The sequence below is a fragment of the Triturus cristatus genome, chromosome 7 (assembly GCF_964204655.1).
Source record: "Triturus cristatus chromosome 7, aTriCri1.1, whole genome shotgun sequence".
Lineage (NCBI taxonomy): Eukaryota > Metazoa > Chordata > Amphibia > Caudata > Salamandridae > Triturus > Triturus cristatus.
In genome coordinates, this window is record NC_140590.1 from 519,401,915 (window position 1) to 519,415,056 (window position 13,142).

Here is a 13,142-nt window from a genome sequence, read left to right on the forward strand (position 1 = left end):
ATTTGTGACAACATTTTCATCTGTAACTTCTTTTCATGATGGCTGATTTGCAAAAGCAATATGCCATGACGTCTGCTAGACCTTGCTGGTTGCAGGGATATGAAGGTTTTGTAGGTTGTCGAAAAACCTGAGGTACCAGAGCCAATAACTGAGCTGCACCTTACAATGGTTTTTCATTTTGTAGAGTATAGAGCAATTCATTTGGAAAAATATATATATAGTTATGTTATGTTATGTTAATTTATTTCTTCTATAGCGCTCGGCTACTCCGAGGAGCATCCCGGCGCTTTGATGAAGAGTATCGGCAGGCAAAACAAGACATAACCACTAAAAAAGCAGACAGAAGAGAAGGATCAAGTTTATTTAGTAAAAAGATTATTTAGTGAAAAATGAGTGTCAAGGAAACCTATGTATTTCTTAAATGAACACCGGATATGGAGTGTAGGAGATGTGATTATCTGTACAGATATGAACTTTTGGGTAACTATACTTGCACATGATACAGAGCATTTTCCAAAATGTCATCTTTTTTACACACTGGTTTACATTTGGAACGCAGAATATTGAGAGATTCAGTTGGTGATAACAATTTTTCTATTCTGTGTTCCCATGTGTCTCCTATTCAAAATGCTACCTGAAACATTGACTAAGAACACACATCCTCTCACATTTCTGTGACTAAGTTCTGGAATTTGCTTGGATCCACACGTTGCCTACCACCCGGAGTTCCCACAAGTCTCCCGATTACAAAAGAACCCCACTTGTGAGGGTGGGTCGACAGACTGCCACACAAAAGGCCCTGAACGCCGATTTGAGAGATTTATTATAGGGTTAGCGGCAGTATTTGGGGCTGTGCTCTGCCACCACCCAGAGAAACCTAACAACCATTCAGATGTTAGAAAACTAGACACGTGGGGAAATCCAGTGTGGGGTCACCTGCATGGATCACACAAGGTTTTCTTTCACACAATAATCTAGAAACCTCAAATGTTTCTTTGAATCTCACACTTGTCTTACATTTCTGTGATAGAAACTTCTGTAAAGAATGGATCTAAACATGGATGGAATTACAGCTCATCTAATAACAGAAGACCAGGCACCTGGTCTTATTTTTTTTTTTGTCAACATCCTGGATTGCAGTTTGTCTTGCAAAGCCCTCTAAACATTTTCATCTTGGGTGCTATTCATGGTGGGGAGGGGTCTTCAACCCCCTTTTAAATGATGCAGCATGTCTTGGAGACTGAGGACTGTGTACAGGGAGCTAGTCAAGATGGAATCCCTGTACAATTAATGCTATTACATTTCATAAGACCTTTGATGCGGGGAATTTCTGCATGAAAACACTTCTCTATGGTGTCAAATTGGTTTTGTGAGCACTTGACAGAAGAATACTGCTCTGAGGTGATCTTCTGGCAGGAATTGCTGCACTCTGTGGAGGACAGTCGTTTAATGTCAGGTGGACGACATGAGTCCTGAAGCTAAGCATCCACTTGGAAACTAATGAATTTGGCTATTTTAATGAGTTGTGCTGCAGAGTTGTTTAAATTGTTTAATGAATCCTTTCCTTGATCTGCTCTTGCTTGCTTGCATAATCTATAAGAGCAAATTTAGTTGGGGCCGGTTTGAGATAGGCCATGGTCATCCTTACTTAAGTGGTGACAAGCCAGTTCTACAGATTCATGTGATGGCTAGATGGGACCCTCAGCCATTACATATTGTGTGAGGTTTGCAAGTACTATGATGGTGATATGTCCTGATGAAGAGAGATGGAAATCATACAAGAGGTCTTGTTTGCTTAAATCTTAAATCTGGGAGAGTATGGTTACAGTAGTAATGTTTTTAAAATATTTGAAGGTTCAAGGCATACAATTATTTACACACGAAGGATGTTATTTCAGTGATGTGTACAACTGTATAGTTTTACTCTAATAATCGCCATTATTTGTTAATTTACATTTTTCTTCTGATTTATTTTCCTGTCACCAGGTTGCACGTACAATCAATAACATGCAGCAACAGATTCAGCAGCACCAGCGACAGCTGGCCCAGGCCCTGCTGATGAAGCAGCAGCCGCCCCCTACTCATCCTTCCATGCACCCCTTTGCAGGGAAATCAACCACAGATTTCTCTCCTCACACCCAGACGCACAGCCTCTCTGACCTGCAGACCAAAGAGCAGCAGTCTTCACAAAATAGCTACACTTCCTATCCCATTGGTAAGATTTCTTGTTTACAACTACAGGGCAAGTTGGATTGCATAACCCCTCGAATGCTAAACAATTCTGCAGTGCTATCCACTCCTATTGCTGTCATTTATTTTTCTTCTGTCCCAACATCTTTCAATTCTTGTGATCTATTCCTGGGGTATGTTAAAAGTATTTTCCTCATGGTTTTATTTGTGATTATGGGTGTTCTTTATGTGTATTTGAGCAATGGAAATGCTAAAGTGTGGTGCGATTATGAGACAGTAAAAGCCATTCCTAAGCAGGTGTGCCTTCTAAATGTATTTAAGATGTAATTCCTTTAGCATGAATCTGAGTTCTAGTTGTTGGGTACCCCTTACCATATTTAAGCAAATTAATGCCAAAGTGCATTAGCAGTACCTGGGCAGATCTAAAGATACTGAGGCCTGGTCTAGAAGTATATTTAGAACCTTGCCATAAGTTTGTGGCCTTATTAGAAAACAGTAATATGCTAGCTGAGTCCCAGCCAATTTGTCAGTGTAAAATTAGCCAATGAATCTTGTTTTTCATTCTTTAAAAAAAAAAAATTATACATATTTTATTTGTCAAATGTACATAGAGCGGAGCTCTGTGACCCAGAGGCTTCCGTAGCATCAATATACAGCATCATGACTATGACACTTTAATCACATTATAAAAATAAAGAATGAAAGGACTTACATTTGAAACAAAACAAAAATAAACAGTAAACAAATACCCCACACCTCATTGCACTGTCAACCAAGCAAAGCAGCATGTATGGTCGAAGCAGCAGTCCTCCACTCACTATAACAAAGTTCTGAGAAGAAACTATATCACCCAGTATAAGTATGGTACGGACTCGCACCCCCCAGTGAGGGGGAAGGAGAACACTATGGCCTGTCCGAGCCCCGCGCCTAAACTGGCTCCAATTCCAGTCCCGGTTATCTACCCAGTGCTTTCAGATTTTGTCATGTTTACGGGGGCATAGAGGGATGCCCTGCTCACAGCATGGTTCTGTATTCAATAGCACACAACATCTAAGTCATCTGTAGACTTACCTTTGACTTGCAACATAACCTATGGGCATATCATGCAATCTGAATAATGTACTGAGCAGGAGTGACGCCACTATGTCCCAGGGTTTGTCTCACCATTAGTTGATAATTTAGTTTAGAATTAGTTGTCCCAACCAAACATTCAGCACCACCACAAGGACATGTTAGAAGACCATTTCATTCTATTTTAATTAATGTGTTTATTGCAATGCACATACAATGCCAGAAAGGAATCCAACGTTAAGATGCTGAATCTTGAAAAACAATTGACATTGTAAACTCAGTGCAGGAGAATCTGAGGCAACCAGTAGACCATCACTTGTTGTAGTTAGCTCTGGATAGTCTGATACTAGCTAGGAAATGTAGATCAAAAGCTGAATATAAACTTTGATTGGTTTACTCCCAAAGAGCAGGTACTAAAACATATTTGCGTCTCTTTTACATGCTTTATTTAAATACTCATTGTTGTATATTGGTTACTATTATATTGCTTGTAATTCCTTATTCTCTTCCAGGGGATCCTCATCAATAGTCATAAGCACTAGAATATTCCCGCCCATGCGCGGGACCCCGGAAACATAATCATATATGTGACCTACATATATGCATCTCCACATATATATAAACATATATATAAATATATAAATAATAAAAAATCAAATGCAGCCTTTCACAATCAGAGCTGAATAATGCTGTAAGGACTCCCCTGTATATTATAAATAATATATCTAATATAAACAATAGATCATGAAAACAACAGCAAAGCATGTTTGAAAACTGTTTTAATGCTTAGCTTTTAGCCCAAAACCTCAGATAGGACTGAAAGCATTGACAGCTCACAGGCTGCATTGCAGAAAACTACAGCCTAGAAAGGCTAGAAAGCTAACTCATAGCAACATTGAAAAAACTGGCACCATGCCTTTAAGGCAGCCCTGACCCCTAGCTTCCCATCATGCCTCAGGGGTGACAGGTCAGTTGTTCTTTCCGGCTCCTTCAGTCAGGACCCTGGTTACACAGCTCCACTCTTTTCTGGTTTTATTCAGAAATAATCTACTTTTTTCAGGAAAATTTTATCTTCGACGTTTTACATCTAGTCAAGTAAGGTGTTTACTTTTTCTGACTAATTTTGGCATTTTTTTCCACTTAAAATGCCATCCCTTTTTGATCCCTGCCCTTCTTGTGGAAAAAAGGCCAGGTTAGACTCTCACTCAGTCTGTATTCTTTGCCTGCCTAAAGATCATGTTCCCAAGACTTGTCCTCATTGCCAGTCTCTCTCTAAAAGAACTTTGAAAGACAGGGAGCGTATACGTCTTTATGGGCTGGCAGAAAAGGCTTCCAGAGGCAGGTCTCCGGTAAGCAAAGGCTCTAAGAGGCCCAGATCCTCTTCTAGAAGTAAGAATCCATCAGCGTCGGGCTCGCCGCTGAGAAAACAGCCACCGGAGGGGCATATATCTTAGAAACGACCGTCGACGGCGGGCTCGCCGTCGAGAGAACTCAGGCATGAAGGTACGTCCCTACATTCAACGTCGAGGATTCGGGAGCCTCCGCCGTCATCAACCTGGCGATGATCGGCGTCGAGTAGTTCCAGTCCACCGCCGACGTCAATTAGGCGACGATTGGCGTTGAAGAGCCAAAGTCCTCCGCCATCGTCATTTCAGCGACGATCGGCGTCGAGAATCAGCAGACCTCCGTTGACGTCGGTTAGACGTTCGATGTCGAGAGCTGGCAACCCTCCGTCGCCGTCACTCAGACGACGTTCGATGTCGAGGAAAGAAAGTTCTCCGCCGTCGCAAACCAGACGGCGATTGGCGGCGAGAACGAAAAGCCCTCCGCCGTCGTCATCCCGGCGACGATCGGCGTCTAGGACCAGAAGCCCTCCGCTGTCGTCATCCCACCAACGATCGGCGTCAAGGAGAGGGAGTCCTTCGGCGCCGTCGATCCCACAACGCTTGACGTCGAGACTAAGAAATGCATTGCCGTCGTCGATGCGCCATTCGCCGTCGAGACATTCGACGTCGAAACAAGCTGAGTCAATGTCGAGACTGCTCCCAGAACCTGGTCGAGCTTCGACGGCTAGAAGAAGATCTAGATGGACGTCGAGGAGGGCTCCGTCGGAGCGGGCTATACGTTCGACGTCGAGACCCACATCACATAGATCTGAAGAGGGTTCAGTGGTTTTAGTGACTGAATCAGCCTCGAGACACTCATCCTCTCATTCCTCGAGACATCCGTCGACGCATTCTGCCTCTGCGTCCCCAGAACATCATTCGAGGAGATCACGACAGAGGTCCCCATCACATCAGAGGAGGACCTCTCCTTCTATACATGAATCCCCAAGATGGCTTTTACCAGTCCATCACTGGAGTAAGACTCCGGCGGGAGCATCGAGAAGGGAGGAAGAATACACAAGCCCTATCCACAGATCCCCTCGTCTTGGGGACGAAAGGTTTGTGGTTCTGCAGCGTCTTCGCTTAAAGTCTCCAGTGCAGCAGCCTTATTAGGTCGGTACGACAGATCCTTATGGGACTCTTGGGATAGTTTCAAAGAGAAACTACCAAAGGAGGATCAGAAGGACTTTGAGGAAGTCATTACAGAAGGGTCCCTGGTAGCTAATCAAATTATTAGCACTGCAGCGGATGGTGCCATTCTATCGGCGCATTCGTATGCGCATGGCATTTGCGCAAGGTCTGCCTGGTTAAGGCTTACAGCTCTTAAACCGGATGCTCAGCAGAGGATCCTTAACCTGCCTTTTTCTGATCCTTCATTGTTTGGCTCCCGCACAGATGAAGAGATGGCTCGAATGAAAGCCGAACTAGACACTTTGAAGGCGGTGGGGTTAGAAAAGAAAAAGGAATTCAGACGACGATACAGACCCAACCAGCGCAAGGGATACCAACAGAGGGTTCAAACCCCTCAGTGGTCCCAAAGCAAAAACCAGGGAAGATAGCAGTTTAAAGTCGAACAGAGGTAGAGGAGGTAATCAACAGCAATCCTCCTCCACAAATCGAACAGCAGGAAAGCAATGAACCAGAGCTTCCACTGACGCCGTTGCCCACTCCAGTGGGAGGAAGTGTTTCACGTCATCTGAAAGAGTGGTGCAACATAACAAAAGATCGCTGGGTGCTCAGTATACTGCGCAATGGATACGCACTACGTTTCCGTGTCTCTCCAAAGGACATCCCTCCAAAAAGATCTCGTCCTCACCAGCTAAAGTTACTACAACAAGAAGTGGTGGCTCTTCTGCAAAAAAGGCCATAGAGAAGGTTCCCCACTCTCAGCAAGGAAAGGGAGTGTACTCCAGGTACTTCCTTGTACCAAAAAGAGATCAGGAGCACAAGTTCAGACCTATCCTGGACCTTCGGTCGCTGAACAAAGTCATCTTGAAAGAGAAATTTCGCATGCTGGCACTTCATCAAATATGTCCACATCTGCAGGCAGGAGATTGGATGTGTTCAGTGGATCTCCAGGATTCCTGTAATTCCCCGTCATTGCAAATTTCTGCGATTCGTGGTCGGCAGCAGTCACTACCAGTTCAGGGTGTTGCCCTTCGGACTAAAATCTGCCCCAAGAGTCTTTACCAAGTGCATGGCGGTGGCAGCGGCGGCTCTACACAGAAGAGGACTGTTCGTATATCCGTACTTGGACGATTGGCTCTTGAAAGAGCCATCTCCTCAGCAGGTAAAGAGCGACTTCTAAGTGTATCTATCTCTGCTCCGCAGGCTAGGCCTGCACGTGAATATGGAGAAGTCGGTTCACCAGCCTACACAGGTGATCCATTACCTGGGCTCCGTTCTAGATACAAACCTAGGAAGAGCGTTTCCTTCGGAACAGAGACTTTTATCAATTTGACGGAAGTGCGAAGTTCTTCTCCAGACAAATCGCCCAACGGTCCGACAAGTGGCGTTCCTATTGGGATCAATGGCTTCTTGCATATTCCTCATTCCCAATGCCAGGCTGAGAATGAGGCCTTTACAGCAGGACCTGGAGGACAAGTGGAACCAGGCAACGGGTCTCTGGGAAGACCGGATTGTGCTTTCACAAGCAGCAAAATCGTCTGTTCTATGGTGGACACGTCCACAGAACCTCTTAATGGAAGTCCCCTTCTATCAACCTGTTCCAACCCAGTCCTTGGTAACAGATGCATCTCTGCAGGGATGGGGAGCACACATGGATTGCCTACAGATGCAAGGGCGGTGGTCCGTCAAGGAGCAATCCTACCACATAAACCTGTTGGAGCTGCGAGCAGTCCATCCAGCTCTGAAAGCTTTTCAGCCCTCGATCGTGTCCAACTCAGTCTTCCTCCAAACGGACAACACGACCATCATGTATTACCTCAACAAAGAGGGTGGTACGCGTTCTCGCCCTCTCTCCCTGGAAGCTCAAAAGATATATGGCATTGGCTTCTAGCCCGAGGCCTCTCTGTCGCAGCAGTGCACCTCCCAGGGGAACGAAACGTGTGAGCAGACGCACTCAGCCGGCACTTCGAAGATCAGCCAGACTAGGTGCTAAACGACAAAGTAGTGGCAGAAATTTTCCATCAGTGGGGGCAGCCTTCCATAGATCGGTTTGCAGACTATCTAAACAAAAAATGCCACGCCTTTGCCTCCAGGTTCCACCATTCAGGGACGAAGGGGAATGCTCTTTTGATGGATTGGTCCGGAATATTTGCATACGCCTTTCCTCCCCTGCCTCTGATTCCGAGGGTGGTATCCAAGCTCATTCGGTCCAACATGTCCATGATCCTGATAGCCCCAAACTGGCCTCGGCAGTGGTGGTACCCGGACCTATTACAGCTGTCGGTGCACCCCCACAGGAGGCTTCCTTGCAGATCGGACCTACTGACCAAGATGGACGGGAAGATTCTACATCCCAACCTTCCCTCACTGAACTTGGCAGCATGGCACCTGAGGTCCTGCAATATGGACATTTGAACTTACCACAGGACTGTATGCATATACTAAAGGAGGGAAAGAGACCTTCCACAAGGGATTCGTACTCTTAAGTGGAAACGGTTCTACTTGTGGTGCACTCGTAATCATTTTAATCCAACCACAGGGCAGAAGGAGGTTATTCTTCCTTACCTCCTGTACTTGGCTAAATCAGGGTTGAAGTATTCATCGATCAAAGTACATTTATGGGCCATTACGGCCTACAGAAAGTCTCCAAACCAGCCTTCCTTTTTTCAACTACAGGTGGTCAAGGATTTCCTACAGGGGTTGAAAAAAGTGTATCCCCCTGTTCGGCCTCCTTCTCCTCCTTGGGAGTTTAATCTAGTCCTCTCTAGATTAATGGGTCCTCCTTTTGAGTCCATCCATAAAGCCACGCTGCAGCATTTGACATGGAAGACCGCTTTCTTAGTCGCGATTACATCAGCGCGTAGAGTAAGCGAAATCCAAGCGCTGTCTTCCAAAAAGCCAAATACTATCTTTCACCACAACAGAGTAGTATTAAGGACTCACCATGCTTTTCTACCGAAAGTTGTATCTGATTTTCATGTTAATCAGTCAATTTCCTTGCTGTCTTTTTTTCCCAATCCCGCAACTCCTGCGGAAAGGTCCCTCCATTCCTTAGACCTTAAGAGAGTGCTTAAATTCTATCTAGAGGGAACGAAGGTCATAAGAAAATCGGAGCAATTGTTTTTAAATTATGGTTCCATGAGGACCGGTTTTCCAGCTACCAAAAGGTCCATTTCCAGATGGATAGTGTCCTGTATAAAATTGGCCTACCAGCTGGCAAATAAACCCCTATTGTCACATAAAGCACACTCCACTAGGGGGAAAGCAGCTACAATAGCTTTCTTGCATGACGTTCCGATGGCAGAAATTTGTACGGCAGCAACCTGGAGATCTGTGCTTACTTTCACAAGGCATTATTGTCTTGAATCCGACTCCAGGGCGGATACTCAAGTAGGCCAGGCCTCCTTGAGAAATCTGTTCAGAAAAGAGAAATGTCTGAATTGTCAAGTTTAGTTGTCTGAGCTTGATTGTTAATTATTATTTTCCTTTGCCCGCAGTGGATGAGGTGAGGCTCGCTATTCTATTCTAGTGCTTATGACTATTGATGAGGATCCCCTGGAAGAGAAGGATTAGTTACTTACCTGTAATCCTAGTTCTCGTCCAGGGATATCCTCATCAAAGTCATAAGCAACCCTCCCGCCTCCCCGGCCAAAGGATCCTTATTCTTAAGGAATTGTCAACTCTTAGTGTCATGGCTTTGTGTCACCACAAAGAACAACTGACCTAACTGTCACCCCTGAGGTATGATGGGAAGCTAGGGGTCAGGGCTGCCTTAAAGGCACGGTGCCAGTTTTTTCTATGTTGCTATGAGTTAGCTTTCTAGGCTGTAGTTTTCTGCCATGCAGCCTGTGAGCTGTCAATGCTTTCAGTCCTATCTGAGGTTTTGGGCTAAATGCTAAGCATTAAGAGTTTTCAAACATGCTTTGCTGTTGTTTTCTTCCCTGTCTTTATGATATATTGTTTATATTAGATATATTATTTATTTATAATATACAGGGGAGTCCTTACAGCATTATTCAGCTCTGGTTGTGAACGGCTGCAAGTAAAAATCAATATGATTCTCTCCTTCCTCCTCTTCTGCACTATCTTCTTTCCCTAACGCTTAATTCAAATATTCCTTCTAATTGCTCCACTCTTTTTCCCTTGTTATCTATGAATACATCAGCTTCCTCTTTATATAAAGCCTTGTTTTTCTCTTCTGAGAGAACCAAGGGGAAAGCTGAATTGGCTTGGGAACGAGATCTTGCAGATTGTTGGACTATCCCAATTTGGGATAAATTATGGTCGAAAATCCACAAAACATCTAGGGCAGCGAACACTTCTCAGACTCTTTATTTTGTTTATAAACGCCTTCTTCTAACTCCCTCAAAGTTAGCTTCTTTCTCTACAGACTATTCCTCGTCCTGTTGGTCATCCGAAATGACTTCCGCTGATTTAAAACATATGCTCTTTGACTGTCCCTCTCTCGCCCGTTTTTTGCTCTGTTTGGTCTCAAATCAATAAGATTTTCAATACCCAAATCCCTTTTTCTATATCTAATATCTTTTAGGCTCCTTAGCACCTTCTTGGCCTCACCCATCTCCTAGTCCCTCCTTAATTGACTTATTCCTAGCTATAGCCTTTCATTTAATTACTTCCAACTGGAAACAAGTTGAAAAAGTTACTTTCAGAGCATGGTGGAACGCGGTTTGTTTACATCATAGGTGGATACAAGCAATGTCTCTCCTCCATCATTGTCTATCAAAAGAGATCTTCTATGGCTCCCTTTATCCACCTACTTGACTAATGTAGCTTCTAAACCCGCCATTACAGTGAATACTCCAGACGAAGTCAGAAAACCTCCTTAAGTTCGCTGCTGTCTTAAGTTTAGTTTTTAATTGTATTCCTTGAATGATTCCTTTTTCTTTTTTCTTTTCAGTATTGTCTCTTATGACTTTAGGATTACAGTATACTTATTACAGTTCATGCTTATGCCATAGAGTTTCAGATTCTGATAATACCTGTGTTTATATTGGACCTTTCTTTCTCCTTTATCCCCCCTTTCCCTCTCTTGCCCTTCCCTGTTTTATTAATTAATAGGTTTGATGTGGAGAATTACTTTTTTAGTAATTTTCTAATATATTGTCTCTCTTGTTTTATATGCTACAATTTTTCTTTTCAATAAAAAATATTGAGCCAGACTGATCCATTCCGCCGATAATCACACCAGCAGTGGAACCGCTAAGTAACACGGCGGTGCGCCCCCCGTCCGGGTCGGCCGTAATGTAAACAGTTCCACAAGCTGCCTTCAGCCCACTTGGGATGTATTTTGAAAAGACTGCCAGTCCAGAATTCCTTGAGATTTACTCAGCTGTTATTGAATGTGACTATGAATAAAATAAAGAAGGGACATACACTGGTAATCTTAATGGTGGCAGTCATTCAGTAGCAGAAAAGCCTTTGAGGAAGGGCGTATGCCCGAAACGCGTCAGGCTCTGCTGACGCTGGTTGCACCTGTATCTTCCCTTACTTGGAGAGAGCTGACGGAGTGCGCGCTGCATTTGGGTGCTTGTGGAACTGTTTATATTACGGCCGACCCGGCCGGGGTGGCGCACCGCCGTGTTACTTAGCGGTTCCACTGCTGGTGTGATTATCGGCGGAATGGATCAGTCTGGCTCAATATTTGAACGGGGAGGAAGTGTGCAGGTACACCCGTGATTAATGGATTTACATTTTATTGAAATGACTGCCTTCAGCCCACTTTGGATGTATTTTGAAAAGACTGCCAGTCCCAGAATTCCTTGGGATTTACTCAGCTGTTATTGAATGTGACTATGAATGAAATAAAGAAGGGACAAACACTGGTTATCTTAATGGTGGCAGTCATTCAGTAGCAGAAAAGCCTTTGAGGAAGGGCGTATGCCCGAAACGCGTCAGGCTCTGCTGACGCTGGTTGCACCTCTATCTTCCCTTACTTGGAGAGAGCTGACTGGGAGTGCGCGCTGCATTTGGGTGCTTGTGGAACTGTATGTGTGTATGTATATATATATATATATATATATATATATATATATATTCATAGATAACAAGGGAAAAAGAGTGGAGCAATTAGAAGGAATATTTGAATTAAGCGTTAGGGAAAGAAGATAGTGCAGAAGAGGAGGAAGGAGAGAATCATATTGATTTTTACTTGCAGCCGTTCACAACCAGAGCTGAATAATGCTGTAAGGACTCCCCTGTATATTATAAATAAATAATATATCTAATATAAACAATATATCATAAAGACAGGGAAGAAAACAACAGCAAAGCATGTTTGAAAACTCTTAATGCTTAGCATTTAGCCCAAAACCTCAGATAGGACTGAAAGCATTGACAGCTCACAGGCTGCATGGCAGAAAACTACAGCCTAGAAAGCTAACTCATAGCAACATAGAAAAAACTGGCACCGTGCCTTTAAGGCAGCCCTGACCCCTAGCTTCCCATCATGCCTCAGGGGTGACAGTTAGGTCAGTTGTTTTTTGTGGTGACACAAAGCCATGACACAAAGATTTGACAATTCCTTAAGAATAAGGATCCTTTGGCCGGGGAGGCGGGAGGGTTGCTTATGACTTTGATGAGGATACCCCTGGAAGAGAACTAGGATTACAGGTAAGTAACTAATCCTTCATTTACAATTGCTTTTTTTTTTATTTCTATTTCAATGATTTATTCTCATTATAAAATTCAATACAATATTTCAACACAAAAAAAAGAAGTGGGTACAAAAAAGGAAATTGAATAAGGAAAACGTGTCCAACTGGAAGCTTGCTTATCTAGTGGTACATAGGAGGTATAGAATTACAATTTAAACAGAAAATGTAATATAGTTCTTCTCTTCAGAAGAACTGTTGGGCTCATTAGTTGCAGATCGCTTGAGAAACATAGTGAAGAAATCCATAAACAGGAGTGATTCAAAAAATGAAATGTAAAAAACAGTTATGGTCCCCCTAAAAGTACAAATTGCTAACCTACGTGACCTTTCTCAGTTTAGGCTAGTGTCTAATTTAACCAATGTAGCTAAATTGCTGGAGAAAGTGTTGATCGAACAACTACAAACGTTTCTTAGTTGGAGGGCAATCAGGTGTTAGACCTGCCCGTGTATTGATGCAACCATTGTATTGGTTGTTGATAAAGGTAATATGGAGATCAATGGATGCCTTATGAGGGCACTAATATTGTCTGTCATGTCAGCTGCTTTTGACCAGTCAGGGCATTTTAAAGATCAAATTGCAGGGGCTTGTGGAATAAACAAAGATTTGAGATTGTCTCCGGTAATCTTGCTCACTGTGTTTCAGCATTGGACAGTCCTCTCATGGTGTGGGGGCCCCATAGTGATCAGCTTTATCT

The 13,142-nt window shown here is 43.7% G+C and overlaps 1 protein-coding gene across 9 annotated transcripts in view; it reads left to right on the plus strand.

Moving 5' to 3' along the window:
- The window catches only part of TNRC6C (trinucleotide repeat containing adaptor 6C), an 854,353-nt gene that overhangs the window by 596,939 nt on the left and 244,272 nt on the right, over positions 1 to 13,142 (plus strand). For all 9 annotated transcript variants that reach the window (XM_085616884.1, XM_085616886.1, XM_085616885.1 and 6 more), the window contains one exon: positions 1,987 to 2,215. In XM_085616884.1, the coding sequence (XP_085473010.1) occupies positions 1,987 to 2,215 (229 nt within the window). The remainder of the gene's footprint in view (positions 1 to 1,986; positions 2,216 to 13,142) is intronic.